Source organism: Harpia harpyja, chromosome 11 (genome assembly GCF_026419915.1).
Source record: "Harpia harpyja isolate bHarHar1 chromosome 11, bHarHar1 primary haplotype, whole genome shotgun sequence".
NCBI lineage: Eukaryota > Metazoa > Chordata > Aves > Accipitriformes > Accipitridae > Harpia > Harpia harpyja.
In genome coordinates, this window is record NC_068950.1 from 1,665,194 (window position 1) to 1,678,382 (window position 13,189).

Sequence of the window (13,189 nt, forward strand, 5' to 3'; positions counted from 1 at the left end):
GCTTGTAGAGGGTTTGGTGTTTGGGAAGATCTGAAGGTTATTGTGTCGTCACCCCAAATTATCTGGTTTCACCCCCCCCCTTTTTTTTTTACAGGGTGTCATGCTGCTTTTTGTACATTTCCCTGTACAAATGGGGCTGGTGGGTGGTTTCATGGCTGCAAAGCCCCATCTCATTACATCTCAACCTCCCTTGCTCTCAGGTGTGCTCCCTTTGCTGTAGGCTGAATGAGCACTGCCTAACGAGCCTTTCCTCATCAGTGACAAGCCACCTCGGTGCTGACGAGGCACATGGGGTGCTTTGGAGTTCCTCCCGCACGGAGGAACAACGAACAAGCCCAGGGCAAAGTGCAGGGCGGCCGATTCAGCTCCCGGACTCTGAAGCAAGAGGGCAAAAGAGTGACGTGACACAGTGGCACGTTTGTGAAGGCTTCGTGAGGAGGGGGGAAAGGTTGAGCGGCTGCGTTGGGGGGGTGTCTGCTAAGTACCGTGGAATTTTCTAAGTGCCTGCCCAGCTCTGGATCACTGAGGCAGGTCTCTCCCCAGGCTGGGGGAGAGATAAACGCCCGTGTTTTGGGCAGAGAGCATGAGAGGAGGAGGTCAGGGGAATGCTGGGCTCCCAGCTGGATGCAGAGACCTTGAAACTCCTGCTCTCTGCTCAGTTCAATTTATTATTAAAAGTGGGGATGAAGTGTTGGCTTTCATGTGCTGCGCTCCTTCTCTTTTCCTCTTACAGATCTGAAGAGGTGTATCCTCTTGGTTCTTTTAAGTACTTACGGTTTCCAGAATGAATTGGAAAAGAAAAAACACCCAGTCCCCAAGCTTTCAAAGCCTCTTCTGGAGTGCTTTTATCCTTCCCCCGCAGCCCTCAGCACCGTTTCTCAAGGCAGCCCTCGAGCGCAGAGACCAGCACGGACCCTCGAACGGAGACACATGTGTTCAGCTGCTGCCTGCTTCCCCCCCCCCAGGACCCCCTGGCCTTCCTCCCGGGTGGATCGGGCGCTTTAAGGGCGCTGCCTGTTTGCCGGCAGCGGGGCCAAAGTCCGTGGGCTCCGGCAGCCAAGCCGGGGATGCAGCTCCCCGCCGTGACGGGCGCACTCGCCCCCCTCCTTGCTGGCCATCCCCGTAGCCTTCGGCATCAACGGCGCGACCACCTTGGCAGAGTGAGTGCGGGCCCGGGACAAAGCTTGGGGACCGGAATGCTGCGGTCTGGCGCAGGGCACGGTGCTGGGTCCTGTCCTCCGCTGGTCCTGGATGCTGGGTCCAGTCTGGGACTGGGGGGGGAGCATCCAGTCTGGCCCAGGACGAGGCTCTGCCCAAGGATGCTGGGAGCTATCCCACCCAGGACAGGCCACCGGGTCCCATCCGGACCTGGAGACGGGGGAGTGTTGTCCAAGGCAGGGTGCTGGCTCTGTCCTGGGACTGGGGTCCAGTCCAGCCCTGGGCAGGGGGCTCGGTCCAGGTGCTTCTGCCCTGGCTGAGCCCATGGAAAAGCCGCTGCAGGCTGGGACTTTGCCGACTTGTTTCATAGTTGCCTTTAAGACATTTAAATCCCGTTATCAGTGAAGAGACCAGCAGCATTGCTCAGGCTCATTGCACAACGTGGGGTGTAACGGGGCTCGCCGACAGCCCAAATCCCCTGGGGATTAGGGTGCTCAGACCCCCCCTGATTTATGAGCATCCTCTCCAGCCACCCGGCCCCAGCGCAGCCCCCCGGGCCAGAGGGACAGGACCCCCAACACTGGGTGTCCCCCCCATATTCGTCCATGCTTCCCTGGGTGCTGGGGACTTCTCCAAGCCCCGTCTCCCCCTCCCAGACCAACCCCCCCGGCAACATGCACGTCCCAGCATGGCCGATGCCACCCCTCCATGCCAGCCTCGTCATCGCCACCGTCACGCTGCCTGATAACAGCCCCGCTTTCGGTTTTACTGCTGAGTGACCCCCCCGCGATGCCCCAACCCAGCCACGTTCTGGCCGCCCGGCACATCCCCGGCCGGCCATCACCCTCGCGTCGGGGGATTTGGTACCAGCCGCCAGCCAGGGTCAGCTCCCTGGTGAGCCGGCCAGAGCCCCACCGCTTCCTTACGTGCTTTATTGCTCTTCTGTGTAAAACCACGCTCTGGCTGGTTACTTTTCTCTTATTTCCAGTCTCATGCCCCAGGACCTGCCAGCTATGGGGTTTTCCTCTTGTGTTCTTTCATCACTTTACTGCACTTTCTACCCTTTCGTTCCTGCCAGACCCCTTCACCCTCCTTTTCTCATTCGTTATATATTTCTTTTTATAGCTAATTTTTGCTTTTGCTTTACCAGCGGGAAGTGCTTTTAGCCAAACTTCTCTTAATCGCTGACCCGGGGGCTTTTCTGGCCACCTGATAAGCTTTACTTAAAGATCTCCTGATTTTCATTCCCATCTTTTTGGTCTCCGCTTTCCCTTCCATCCCACGTGGTGCCTCACCATCACAGCCCAGATCTCCGGGTTCCATCACTATGAAATCCGCAGCCCTTCTTGTGTGATGTGGCACCGGGTAAAAACCATCTGTAGCTGTGGGGAGCACAGACCCCCCCAGCCAGCCCCCCGAACTGAAGCCCGTAACAATATTATTCTCCTGCCCAGGCGTTGCAGGGGGATGTGGAGGGGGTACGTCCCCCTGTTTCTTAATTAGCCCCCGCTGCAGGACGAGCGATGGTGGCCTCAGAGACCCTCAGCCTGGCAGGGTGAGCTGGGTGCCCTGAGCGCGGCACCCCAAGGTGCTGGTACGTGTGTGGGGTGGCCCCGGTGCCGGCACGTGTTGGTGTGTCTCGAGCCCCGTCACAGGCACGATCACGTCTTATGGTGGAGCCCGGCGTTGTGCTACTCCACCGCAGCATCCGTATTTGAATTTTGAATTAATCATTCTGTGGGAGTAATTGGTTGTGTAGTAATTTATTATACACTAGTAATAATGCACTTAGGTGGTGACACTTCAATTATTTGATTGTTTTGAAGTTTTTTCAAGAGCATCTGTGTTGGTTCGGATGCTTAGGGCACGCGGTGAGGACAAGCTCAGCTTCGCTCGGTGCTGCTGTGACACCCATCCTGTCCCTGGGCACGGGGTCCTGTGCTCCCCGGCCACTGTCCCTGTCCCTGGAAGAGCAATTCCGCCTGCACAAGGCAATCACGAGCCGGGTGTTGCCGCAGCCTCCTATAAATGAGACCCGAGCTGTTCTCAGCCGGGTGACCCTGGGGCAGGGGGACGGCTGGCCTTTCGTCCCTGGTCGGCACGTCCGCCGTGCTGCACCGAGGAGCGCTCGGGCTGGTAATTGGGTGTTTCTGCAGGATAAGCTATTAACACTGGTGTCTGTGCAGACAGTCAGCCACGACCTTACCTTTTCTTTTTCTTTGGTAACAGGGTTAAAGGCTGGAGTGAAAAATACCGTAATGTTTTCCATGTTTCGTAGCTGAAGTATTGGCTAGACCAGAGCTGCAACTCTTCCAGCTGATGCAAGTGCTTCTTGCAGGGGATGCAGCAAGCTCAGGATAGATTTTCCTACAACTTCTTCACTCTCTTAGGACATGTTTTCAGTATCTGTCTCCTCATTACCGATTTGCTTTATAATCGGTTTCCCGGTCTCTTGTAACAGTGGCCCATGGCCACAGCCTGCAGAGGGAGAGGGAGAACCGCGCTGGGGCTTCTCCCCTGCCCTGACACAGGAGCCTTGCCCGGGCAGCCGCTTCCCCATCCATGCCTGGGTGTCAGACCCAGCCTTCCTCCGGGCTTCGCCTCCCCGGGGTTATTTCAGACCCTGGAGGAGCCGGTTGCCCCCCGCAGAGGATGGGCAGCACCCCATGCCGCAGCGGGACCCCGTCTGTGCCGGGGAGCAGGGGCTGATCCTGCCGTTCTCCCTGCTTCAGCGGAGACCTCTCAAAATCAGTGGGGGCGAAGGGTGTTTTCACCTGGACCGGGGGAAACGGGGCTTCACCCCCCTGGCTCTGCCCGGGTGCTTGAACCCATCTTGCTGTTCTGCAGCAGCCCGCTGGTGCTGATGCTGACAGGGGTGCTGGTGCTCGCCAGCCTCTTCTCCATCATCTTCTTCGTAAGCGGAGGGAGCCACTTCCAGGACCCCCTTTTCTGCGGTGAGTCTCCCCCGGGGTGTGGGGACTGATCCCGTGCCGGGGCAGGGAGCGGAGTTCTGGGATTTGGGGAGAGCCGTGGAACCCGCTCAGAGCTGGCTCGCTCTCCCGCAGTGTTTGTGGTGTTCTCCTTCACCTCCATCGTCGACTTGATCATCTCGCTGGAGGAGGATGGCTACATTTCTGGCTTCATGGAGGTCTACATCAGAGAGGTACCGCCTCACCCCACCTCGGGCTCTCGCACACCCCGGCCGTGCAACGAGCAGCCCTGTGTACTCGGGTCAAGCACGGATGCTGCTCCTGCTCCCGAAGCTGCTCCTGCCGCAGAGGGAACACGCACGGAGCAGCCCTGGCTCCCGCGGGTTCCCCTGGGGAGGGGGTGTGGAAAAGCGCCTGCCCCAACCCCGTATGATCCGCTCTCTTCCAAACGGGCAGGGTGAGCCCTACCTGCGCACGGCGCATGGCATCATGATCTGTTACTGGGATGGCATCATCCATTACGGGCTCTACCTCGCCATGATCGCGGCCATCGGCCAGAGGTGAGCGGGGATGGCGGCGGAGAGGAGAGCTTGGAGGGGCTCGTGGGGGTGGGAGGGTCCCGAATTTTATGAGGAGGGGAGCTCTGAGCCTGGCAGAGCTGTCTGATCCCGATGTCTCTGCAGAAAGAGCTACAGGAACCTGGGTCTCTTCTGGCTGGGCTCTCTGATGATGAGCATCGTCGTCTTCCTGCTTGGGAACCTGATAGGTACGGGGGCGCGGGGTGGGGCTCGACTCCACATCCAGCCCTTGCTGATCCCTCCAGGCTGCATCCATCCCCCCGACTGTCCGGCGGGTTTGCTCCCAGGCACTTGTCCCACGGGCAGAGGAGGAAGGTGCTGACCTGGGGGCAAGCAGCAGGTATCGATACTGGGCACTGAGCACTCTGCCGTGCCTATCCTGTACTCTCCTTCCCCAGGGAAATACAGCTCCGACCTCAGCCCTGCCTTCCTCCTCAACCTGCCCTACATCCTCATCCCCATCTGGGCTGGGACGAGGCTCTTCCAGCAGCCCAAGGCCCTGCCGTGCCTCAGCCCTGAGAAGGTGAGCTGGGAGCTGGAGCTGGGGCAGGGGCTCTGCGGGGAGCTGCACCGGGAGCCGTCAGCCTTATCCCCCTCCCGGGGCCGGACCACAGGGTGTGGAGCTGAAAATACGGCATTTTCCTTCTGCCAGGTTGCAGAGGAGCAACGCAAGCGCCTGTACCAGCGGCCCCAGGACGTGGGGCTGGTCCTGGTCCTGCTCCTCACCGCCGCGTTCACCTTCTTCAGGGGGATGGTGAGTGCTGGGTCCCTGCACAGGGGTACCGGAGAGGGCCGCGGGGGTCCCAAGGAGGGTGCATCTGCCCCACACCCACCTCCCCTCCACTCTCTGCATCCCCAGGTGGTTTTGGACTGTCCCGCCGATTCGTGCTTCGAGTATATCTACCAGCGCGAGCCGTACCTGCGCGACCCCGTCGCCTACCCCAAAGTGCAGGTGAGTGGGGTTGAGGCAGACCTGGACCCCCCCCCCCCCGTGCCACCGGGGACGGGGTGACCCTCTCCGTGTCCTCCCCTCCAGATGCTGATCTACATGTTCTACGTCCTCCCCTTCTTCTGCCTCTGCATCTACGGGCTGGTGCTGCCCGGCTGCTCCTGGCTGCCCGACTGGAGCCTGGTGTTTGCCGGTGCCGTCGCGCAGGTGAGGGCTGCCCCGTCGTCCTTCCCCAGGCTCCGGGGTGGAGGGGGGGGGGGAAAGACAGCGGGACCCCCCAGCTTGGTTTTGGTCCCAGCCAGGAGAGAGCAAGCAGGGGTCCAGGGCTGAGCCTGGGGGGGACGGATCCGCACCCGTGGCTGCATGTGGAGCAGTTCCCACCGCCGCCGCCTGATAATTACTTTGGCCTCGGTGGATCTTAATGGAGCCGGGGATTAGTTTGACAGAAATAGGCTGGAGCGAGCCCGAAGGTCTATAGATAGGATGCGTGCTGGGCGCGCTCCTGCAAAACACCCTTCGGTGCCGGGTGGGCTGCACCGGGCCACCCCACCGCTGCCGACCCCCCCACCCCGTGCCACCTCCTGCTCTGTGTCCCCAGGCTCAGTTCTCCCACCTGGGCTCCTCGCTGCACACCCGTACGCCCTTCCCCTACCAGACCCCTGAAGATGTCTGGTGGAGCTTCTTCGTCACCAACGTCCTCTACGCGCTGGGGCCCCAGCTCCTGGCCTACCGCTGCCTGCGCTGCCCTGCCTTCTTCTTGCCCGCCACTCCTGCCAGCCTGCACGTGGGCAAGAAGCACCAGTGACGTGTCCTGCCTGCCCCGGGGGGACTGCTGCCCGTCCCCCCTCTCCCTGCTGCAACGGCAGCCGCCTGCGGTGGGACCTGGCTGGCAGAGATGTCCCCAGGGATGCTCCGGTGTCCCCCTCCTCCGTGTCCCCTAACGCTGTGGGGTGCGCTGGGAGCACCCCGGGGTGCTCCGCGGGGGCATCGCTGCAGCCACGGCCCTGCCCTTGCCCAGGCGCCAGGGGGGTCTCGCCGGTGGGGGGGCCCGCGGGAGCTGGGCTTCCCTCCCGGTGGGTCCCCGGGGGGCCCCATCCTGCCTCGGTGCTCCCAGTCACAGCAGAAGGATGCAGGAGCAGGGACCGTGCCAGGAAAACACTGTTTACAAAATAAAGGAGCGAAGGTACGGCTTCTGAACCTGTGTCCGTCACCCCCGTGGCAGTGGCCGAAGCACCGCACCGGCCCCCCCACATCATCCGCCGGGGCTCTGCCGCTTCCCACCCTCTGCCCGGTGCCGGTGCTGGGAGAAGCTGCCTGACTTTGCCCCCTCCTGCCCTTTGGGGTGCAGGGGCTTGGGGGGGGGGGGGTCTCCTGCTGCCTGCGCTGCCCTTGCCTGCCCTTGCTGCGACGGCTCAGGGTCGGGCTGGGAGGGGGGGACCCGGGGAAAGGGGTGCCCCTGCGTGTGCCAGGGGTGCCCACGGCTGGGCAGGGGTGTGCGAGCGTGGGTGGGGGGGGGGGTGCACACGGGTGGGGGTGCAGGCAGCAGCTCGGGGCTGCCCTTGCAGGGGCCGGGGGGGGGGGGGGGGGGGGAATTTACCCGGTAAAACTCTTTTTATCCCGCGGGTTCCCCGCCCGCAGCCCGGGCCGGGGGTACCGGCAGTACCGGGGGGGGGGGGGGGGGGCCGGGACCGGGGCCGGTCGGGCCGGTGACCTTGGCGAGCCGGCGGCCCTGCGCAGCTCCGGGAGCCGGGGCAGGGCCGGGCCGAGCTCCCGGTGCCGCCCCCTGCGCGGAACCGCACCGGCGGCACCGGCGGCACCGGAGCGCTCCTGCGGCCGGGCCCCTCCCGCGGGCCGGTACCGGCGCCCGCGGAGACACGGTGAGTACGGGGAAAGGGGGGGGGGGCGGGGGGCTGCGGCTGCGGCTCCGGTCGCTGCGGTGCGGTGGCGGAGAGCCGGGACGGGACCCCCCCCCCCCCCCCGGGACCCCGGGCGGGAGATGCTCCCGGCGGCGGCCGCGCCGGTTCCCCCCCGCGCTGCGCTGCCCGTTCCCGGGCACCGGCGTCCCGCAGCCCCGGGGCTGCCGCCGCAGTGTCCCGCACTGCAACACCGCACCGGCCCCGGGGCCGCCGGTGGGGGAGAGCCGAGGCTGCCCCGCTCCCCCTGCCCCCGACCGGGCACCGAGACCCCCGGGGAGGCTGTCCCACTCCCCCAACCCCAGGACCGGGACCCCCGGGGGGGGGGGCTGCCCCGCTTCCCCTACCCCAGGACCGGGCACCGGGACCCCCGGGGAGGCTGTCCCGCTCCCTCTGCCCCCCCAGCTGGGCATTGGGAGACCCCCGAGAGGGCTGCCCTGCTCCCCCCGCCCCACAGCCAAGCCCTGGTTCCCCTTCCCCAGCCCCACGGGGGGGCTGATTCCCATGGAAGGGGGGACACAAACACCCAGGCTGCCTGGGCTGGGATCTGGGGCATCTCCGAGGACACGGGGTTCAGGGGGAGGATCGCAGCCCCCCGGGGGGCAGGGGGGCTCCGGCACACTTTTTTCCCCAGGGAAGGGGGGGACGTGGAGCAAGGCAGGGAGTCGGGGGGCTCCAGGGGGGCTCCGGCAGCCGCGGCCCACTTCCACGCCATCAGTTCAGTTTCCAGATGTGGCAGCGCTGACATAAATAACTCACGAGATCCGGCCCGGCGCGTCTGCCATGAAATATTCATCCCGGCTGTAACTGAGCGGGTGAACCGGAGTTCAGAGCCGGCACAGGCCGGGGGGCACGGGGGGTCCCTGCGGGCCAGGGATGCTCGGTGCGGGGGGAAGAAAATGGGTGACCCAGCGCTGGTGGTCACCCCCAACTCTGCTTGGGGTGGGTGAGGTGGGAGATGGGGTGGGGGGCTTCCCCACAAGGGGTGTCGGTGGGTGACGGCGTCTCCTTCCCCGGCTGGCACGACCCCCACGGGGTGCGGGTTGGGGATCGGCAGCGATGCCGGGGGGGGCTGCCGAAGCCGAGGGTCGGGCAGAGCGTGGGTTTGGTCAGAGACCTCCCGTCTGCCGCTCTCCTCCCTGGGGGTCCGGTGGGTGCTAAGGGGCTCTGTTCTCCCCCCAGATGCGTCCCCGAGGCCCCTGGGCCGCCGGCCCGGCAGCTCTGCTGCTCCTCGCCGGCGTCCTCGCCTCCGACGCGCTGCTCAGCACCCGGGGACGGAAGAAGGTGGTCCACGTCATGGGTGAGTGGGGACGGGGGTCCGCAGCGGGGAGCTGGGCTGGATCCCCCTGGAATGGGACGGGGGGAGCCATCCTGCAGCCCTCAGGCTGTTGGGTTTAATATCCATTAAAGTGTGATCAGGGTCTCTGGGGCATCCATTGTGTGTCCCCTGCCCTGGCCAGGAGCTGCCCAACCCGCCTCGGGGTTTGCAAAGCCCCCAAAAGACGGAAATTCCCCCCAAAGGCTGTCACCCCACCTGCCCCACGGCCCCAGCCTGCTTTGTCCCCACCGTGGGTCCTTCCCACGTGCCGGCACTGCCTGGGATGGAGACAAGGGATGGGGACAGGGACTCCCCTGAGCTCGGTGTCCCTTGCAGAGGGTGACAGCGGGGCCGTGGTCGTGCAAACGGCGCCGGGGAAGGTGGTGACGCACCGGGGCGGCACCATCATCCTGCCCTGCCGGTACCACTACGACATGTCCACCCACGACCCGGCCGAGATCCGCCTCAAGTGGACCAAGGTGACGGAGCCGATGGCCTTCGTGGACGTCTTCGTGGCGTTGGGGAAGGCGCGGCGGGCGTTCGGTAGCTACCGCGGCCGCACGGCTCTGCAGGAGGACGGCTTCGGCGATGCCTCGCTCATCATCCGTAACGTCACCCTGCAAGACTACGGCCGCTACGAGTGCGAGGTCACCAACGAGCTCGAGGATGACACCGGCATGGTCAAGCTGGACCTCGAAGGTAGCGGCATGGCTATGCCGGGGAGGATGCACGGGGACGGGGAGGACCCCGGGTGTCGCCGTGTCCCACGTGGGATGGCCAGGACACGGTTCCCGGTGCCACATCCCCAAGCTGGGCTTGGTCCTGCTTTACGGCCGGTTGTTTTTCCTGGCGTGTGCCGTGGTTTATTGCCTCTGTTATTGGCTTTTATTGTTGCTCCAGGTTTACAGGCTGGCAGCTAATAAATGCTGGAGATAGATAGTGGCACGGCCTCGTAAAGCACTGGGGGGGATCGGGCCGTGGCAGCAGTGCTGGTACCGTACGCGGCTCCGAGCCCACCGGGACGGGCTGCTGTGGCTGAGGATGCCAGGAAAGGGGGAAAACACTTTTTTGGGGGCTCAGGAGGCACAGCAGCACTGCTCCGCCTGGTACGGGCTCGCTCTGAGGATGCCAGGGCTTGGCTGGACCCTGCGCGGGCACCACCGATGTGCCCAGGTCCCAGAGCAGCAGCTCCTGGACCCCAGGGGTGCCGTGGGGGTCCCTGCAGTCAGAGGGTGGGGGGGTCTTTGGGGTTACTGAGCAAAGCCTGGAGCACCCAAACTCCCCGAGCAGAGACGATGGCAGCTTGTCTTTGCCGGACTTTGCCCGTCGCAGCCCCCGTTCTCCGCCGGCTGCCGGTGCCTTGCGCCGGTGACCCCGTTCATTGGGTGCAGCTGCAAAATAAGGTGGGGGAGACCCCCCCACACACCCCAGCCTTCCTCTCCGACCCCCCAGGTGTGATCTTCCCCTACCACCCGCGCCTGGGTCGCTACACCCTGAACTTCCACGAGGCGCAGCAGGCGTGCCTGGAGCAGGATGGCATCCTGGCCTCGCACGACCAGCTGCACCAGGCCTGGCTGGAGGGTATGGACTGGTGCAACGCCGGCTGGCTGGAGGACGGCTCGGTGCAGTATCCCATCTCTCGGCCGCGGGAGGAGTGCGGCCGCAAGGACACGCCGGTGGGGGTACGCAACTACGGCTATCGGCACAAGGAGAGCGAGCACTACGACGCCTTCTGCTTCACCTCCAATCTCAACGGTAATGGCGGCGGGGAGGGGAAACTGAGGCACAGAGCACCCAGCTCCCCGTTTTGGCTGGGCGGGGTGGGGGGGGGGTTCCCATGACGGCCCGGGAAGGTGCTCAGCCCTGGCTGAGAGAAGGATGCGGCTGCGTGTGCCCTCCCTGGGCTCCCCGGCACATCAAGAGGGGGTTTGGTGCTGGGGAGCCCCAGCAAGGACCAGGATCTGGTCCCATCGCCTTTGGGGCTGGGACACCTGGTTTTAGCAAAACCCATCTTCCCCGGGCAGGAGCAGGGGACGGAGGTAATTGCAGCAGCAAACGGGCTGGGTGATGGATGAGGCCGGGGCCACGCAAGACAGATGGGAGCCGGGAGGGCTCCCGGGCTGTGTAAATTCCTCCTGGCTGGCAGGGCCGTGCGGGGGGGCTCTGCCGATGTTTATTTAATGGTGGCAGGCAGGATAAATAGCGGGTGTAATCGCCACGAGGAACCATCCCCGACCGCCGCCGTGCAGCCCCCATAAATCTGCCCGCACCGCGGCGGTGGCTCCCCAGAGCCCACCCGGCCAGTCGCCTCCTCCAGCCTCCCCCCAAAATGTGTTGGGGGGGGTGGAGGGAGGTCCACAAGGCTCGCACCGCTCAGCTCCATCCCTGCCCGCATCCCACCCCGCCGGGTGCCGGTGCCGAGCCGGGTGCAGGATGCTGCAGCTGGGTCCCCGTCCCCAACAGCCCCTACTTTGCCCCCCCCCCCTCCACCAACCAGGCAAAGTCTACTTCTTGAAGACGTACCGCAAGCTGAGCTACGCCGAGGCGGTGCAGGCCTGCAAGAACAACGGGGCGGCCGTGGCCAAAGTGGGCCAGCTCTACGCCGCTTGGAAGATCCAGCTGCTGGACCGCTGCGAAGCCGGCTGGCTGGAGGACGGCAGCATCCGCTACCCCATCGTCAATCCCCGGGCACGCTGCGGGGGCCGGGAGCCCGGCGTGCGCAACCTGGGCTTCCCGGACAAGAAGTACAAGCTTTTTGGGGTTTATTGTTTTAAAAAAGCTGGCGAGGCTGCCCCGGAGAAGGCGCTGGGTGGGGGGCACCCCAATCGTGTGTGAGGCTTACTCTCACCGGGAGCACCCCCAGACTTGGCCGGGGAACCTCCCCCCCCCCCCCCGCCACGTGCTGGGCTCCCCGGCGTCGCTGCCTTCCGTGGGGGGCTGCGGGCAGCCCCTGCGTTGGACTGGGAGAGGTGCCCGTGCGATGCCGGTGCGGGCTGCTGTGCCGCAGGCTGTGGACAAAGCCCGGTGACGCTTGGGGAAACTGAGGCAGCGGGAGGGGAATGACTTCAGTAGCCCAGCCAGGAGCCTGTGCTTGGAGCCAGGGCTGGCTCCCCAGCTCGTTGCAGTTCTTGCTTATCAATCAGCATATTGCATGTGCTAAAGGCCCATCCAGAGCAAAGCAGGCTTGAGCCCCCGCTGTCCTCGTCCTCACGCCCAGGATCCCCAGCTCCACGCTGTCCCTGGGGCCACGCAGCACTGAATCCGCAGGGAAATGCCACAGGCAACCAGCACCGTGGGACCAGCACGTCTCTGCAGCGGGGGCTGACCCTCGACAGGCTCCCTTCCCCTGCCCCCAAAATCCCACCTTGGTCCTGGGCAAGGACTGGGGGCACTGGGCTTGGCTTCATGCAACATGGGCAGCCGGGGGGGGGCACCTGCAGCCCCTCCAGCACCCATATGAACCCGCTCGCCACCGGCCACCCCACGGGGCCAGGGCCGGTACCGGGTGAGCCGAGCGGCCGCACGCTGCGAGCCCGGGGCTGGGGCAGCTCCTTCGCGCTTGGCTTCGTGCAGAAGCGGCCGATGGCGGGAGCGGGGGGGTGCTGGGTGGGCACCATCCCCTGCGCCCGCCCGAGCACCGTCCCGAGGCTTTTTGCAGGCCTGGCGCTCGCGAGCTGGACGTAGATGAAATAAAAGCTTTGGCCGCTTTTCAGAGCTGAGCCAGGCTCTTGCGTGTCCTTCTTTGGTGCCACTCTCGAGGGGCATCTTGGGTGCAAAAGGGACCCCGGGCTGCCCTGCGCCGTGGGGCTGCTCACCCCGACAGCCCTTATATTCGCTCCCCAGTCGGACGCCCTGGCCCCGCTGCACCCTCCCTCGCAGCCAGAGCTGGGCAAGTTCGGAGCATCCCAGCTGGAGCATCCCGACAGCATCCCTCTCGGATTTATCGGGACCAGATCCACGGGAGCAGCATCAGCAGAGTCACCTTGGGGCATCACAGCGCTGGCAGCAACCGCGGGGACAACAAGGCAATGGTGGGGACCCCGGGGTCCCCCCATGCTGGAGGGGGCTCGGGGCTTCCTCCATGCCCGGTGCAGCTGAGCACAGACCATCCATCACCTTTACCGACTGCCAGCATTGATGAAAATAAATAGCTGCTGGGATGTGACACCCCCAGCCACCGGGAACCCCCCCGGGAGGGGAGAGTGGGGACCGTGCATGCCGGGGGCCACCGGAGCCCCAGGTGGTGGCCATCACACACCGATAGATGGGCAGCCGGGGTGGGGGCCGCAGCCCCTGCACCCACAGTTAACGCGGGCAGCACCCTGATAAATCCATCGGCATCT

The 13,189-nt window shown here is 64.8% G+C and overlaps 2 protein-coding genes across 2 annotated transcripts; both read left to right on the forward strand.

Moving 5' to 3' along the window:
- The first annotated feature begins 1,052 nt into the window (after positions 1–1,052).
- Positions 1,053–6,511, forward strand: TM6SF2 (transmembrane 6 superfamily member 2). Its single transcript, XM_052801337.1, is given in 11 exon segments — positions 1,053–1,100; positions 1,102–1,160; positions 4,006–4,112; positions 4,224–4,321; positions 4,545–4,648; positions 4,772–4,854; positions 5,065–5,189; positions 5,319–5,420; positions 5,526–5,618; positions 5,703–5,822; positions 6,214–6,511. Coding segments are annotated over 11 exon segments (1,131 nt in total). The 5' UTR covers positions 1,053–1,067; the 3' UTR covers positions 6,421–6,511.
- Positions 6,512–7,308: 797 nt separating this feature from the next.
- HAPLN4 (hyaluronan and proteoglycan link protein 4) lies at positions 7,309–12,565 on the forward strand. The gene is made up of 5 exons (XM_052802429.1): positions 7,309–7,492; positions 8,711–8,828; positions 9,183–9,545; positions 10,299–10,601; positions 11,344–12,565. The coding sequence occupies exons 2-5, from the start codon at positions 8,711–8,713 to the stop codon at positions 11,679–11,681; spliced, it is 1,122 nt and encodes a 373-aa protein (XP_052658389.1). The 5' UTR covers positions 7,309–7,492; the 3' UTR covers positions 11,682–12,565.
- The last annotated feature ends 624 nt before the right edge of the window (positions 12,566–13,189 follow it).

What these genes read in the sequence shown, in the direction of transcription:
- HAPLN4 (XM_052802429.1), top strand. Translation starts at nt 8,711, where the DNA reads ATGCGTCCCCGAGGCCCCTGGGCCGCCGGCCCGGCAGCTCTGCTGCTC. An exon ending in GAAGGTGGTCCACGTCATGG is followed by an intron (nt 8,829 to 9,182) that starts GTGAGTGGGGAC and finishes TGTCCCTTGCAG; the next exon opens with AGGGTGACAGCGGGGCCGTG. An exon ending in CTTCACCTCCAATCTCAACG is followed by an intron (nt 10,602 to 11,343) that starts GTAATGGCGGCG and finishes TCCACCAACCAG; the next exon opens with GCAAAGTCTACTTCTTGAAG.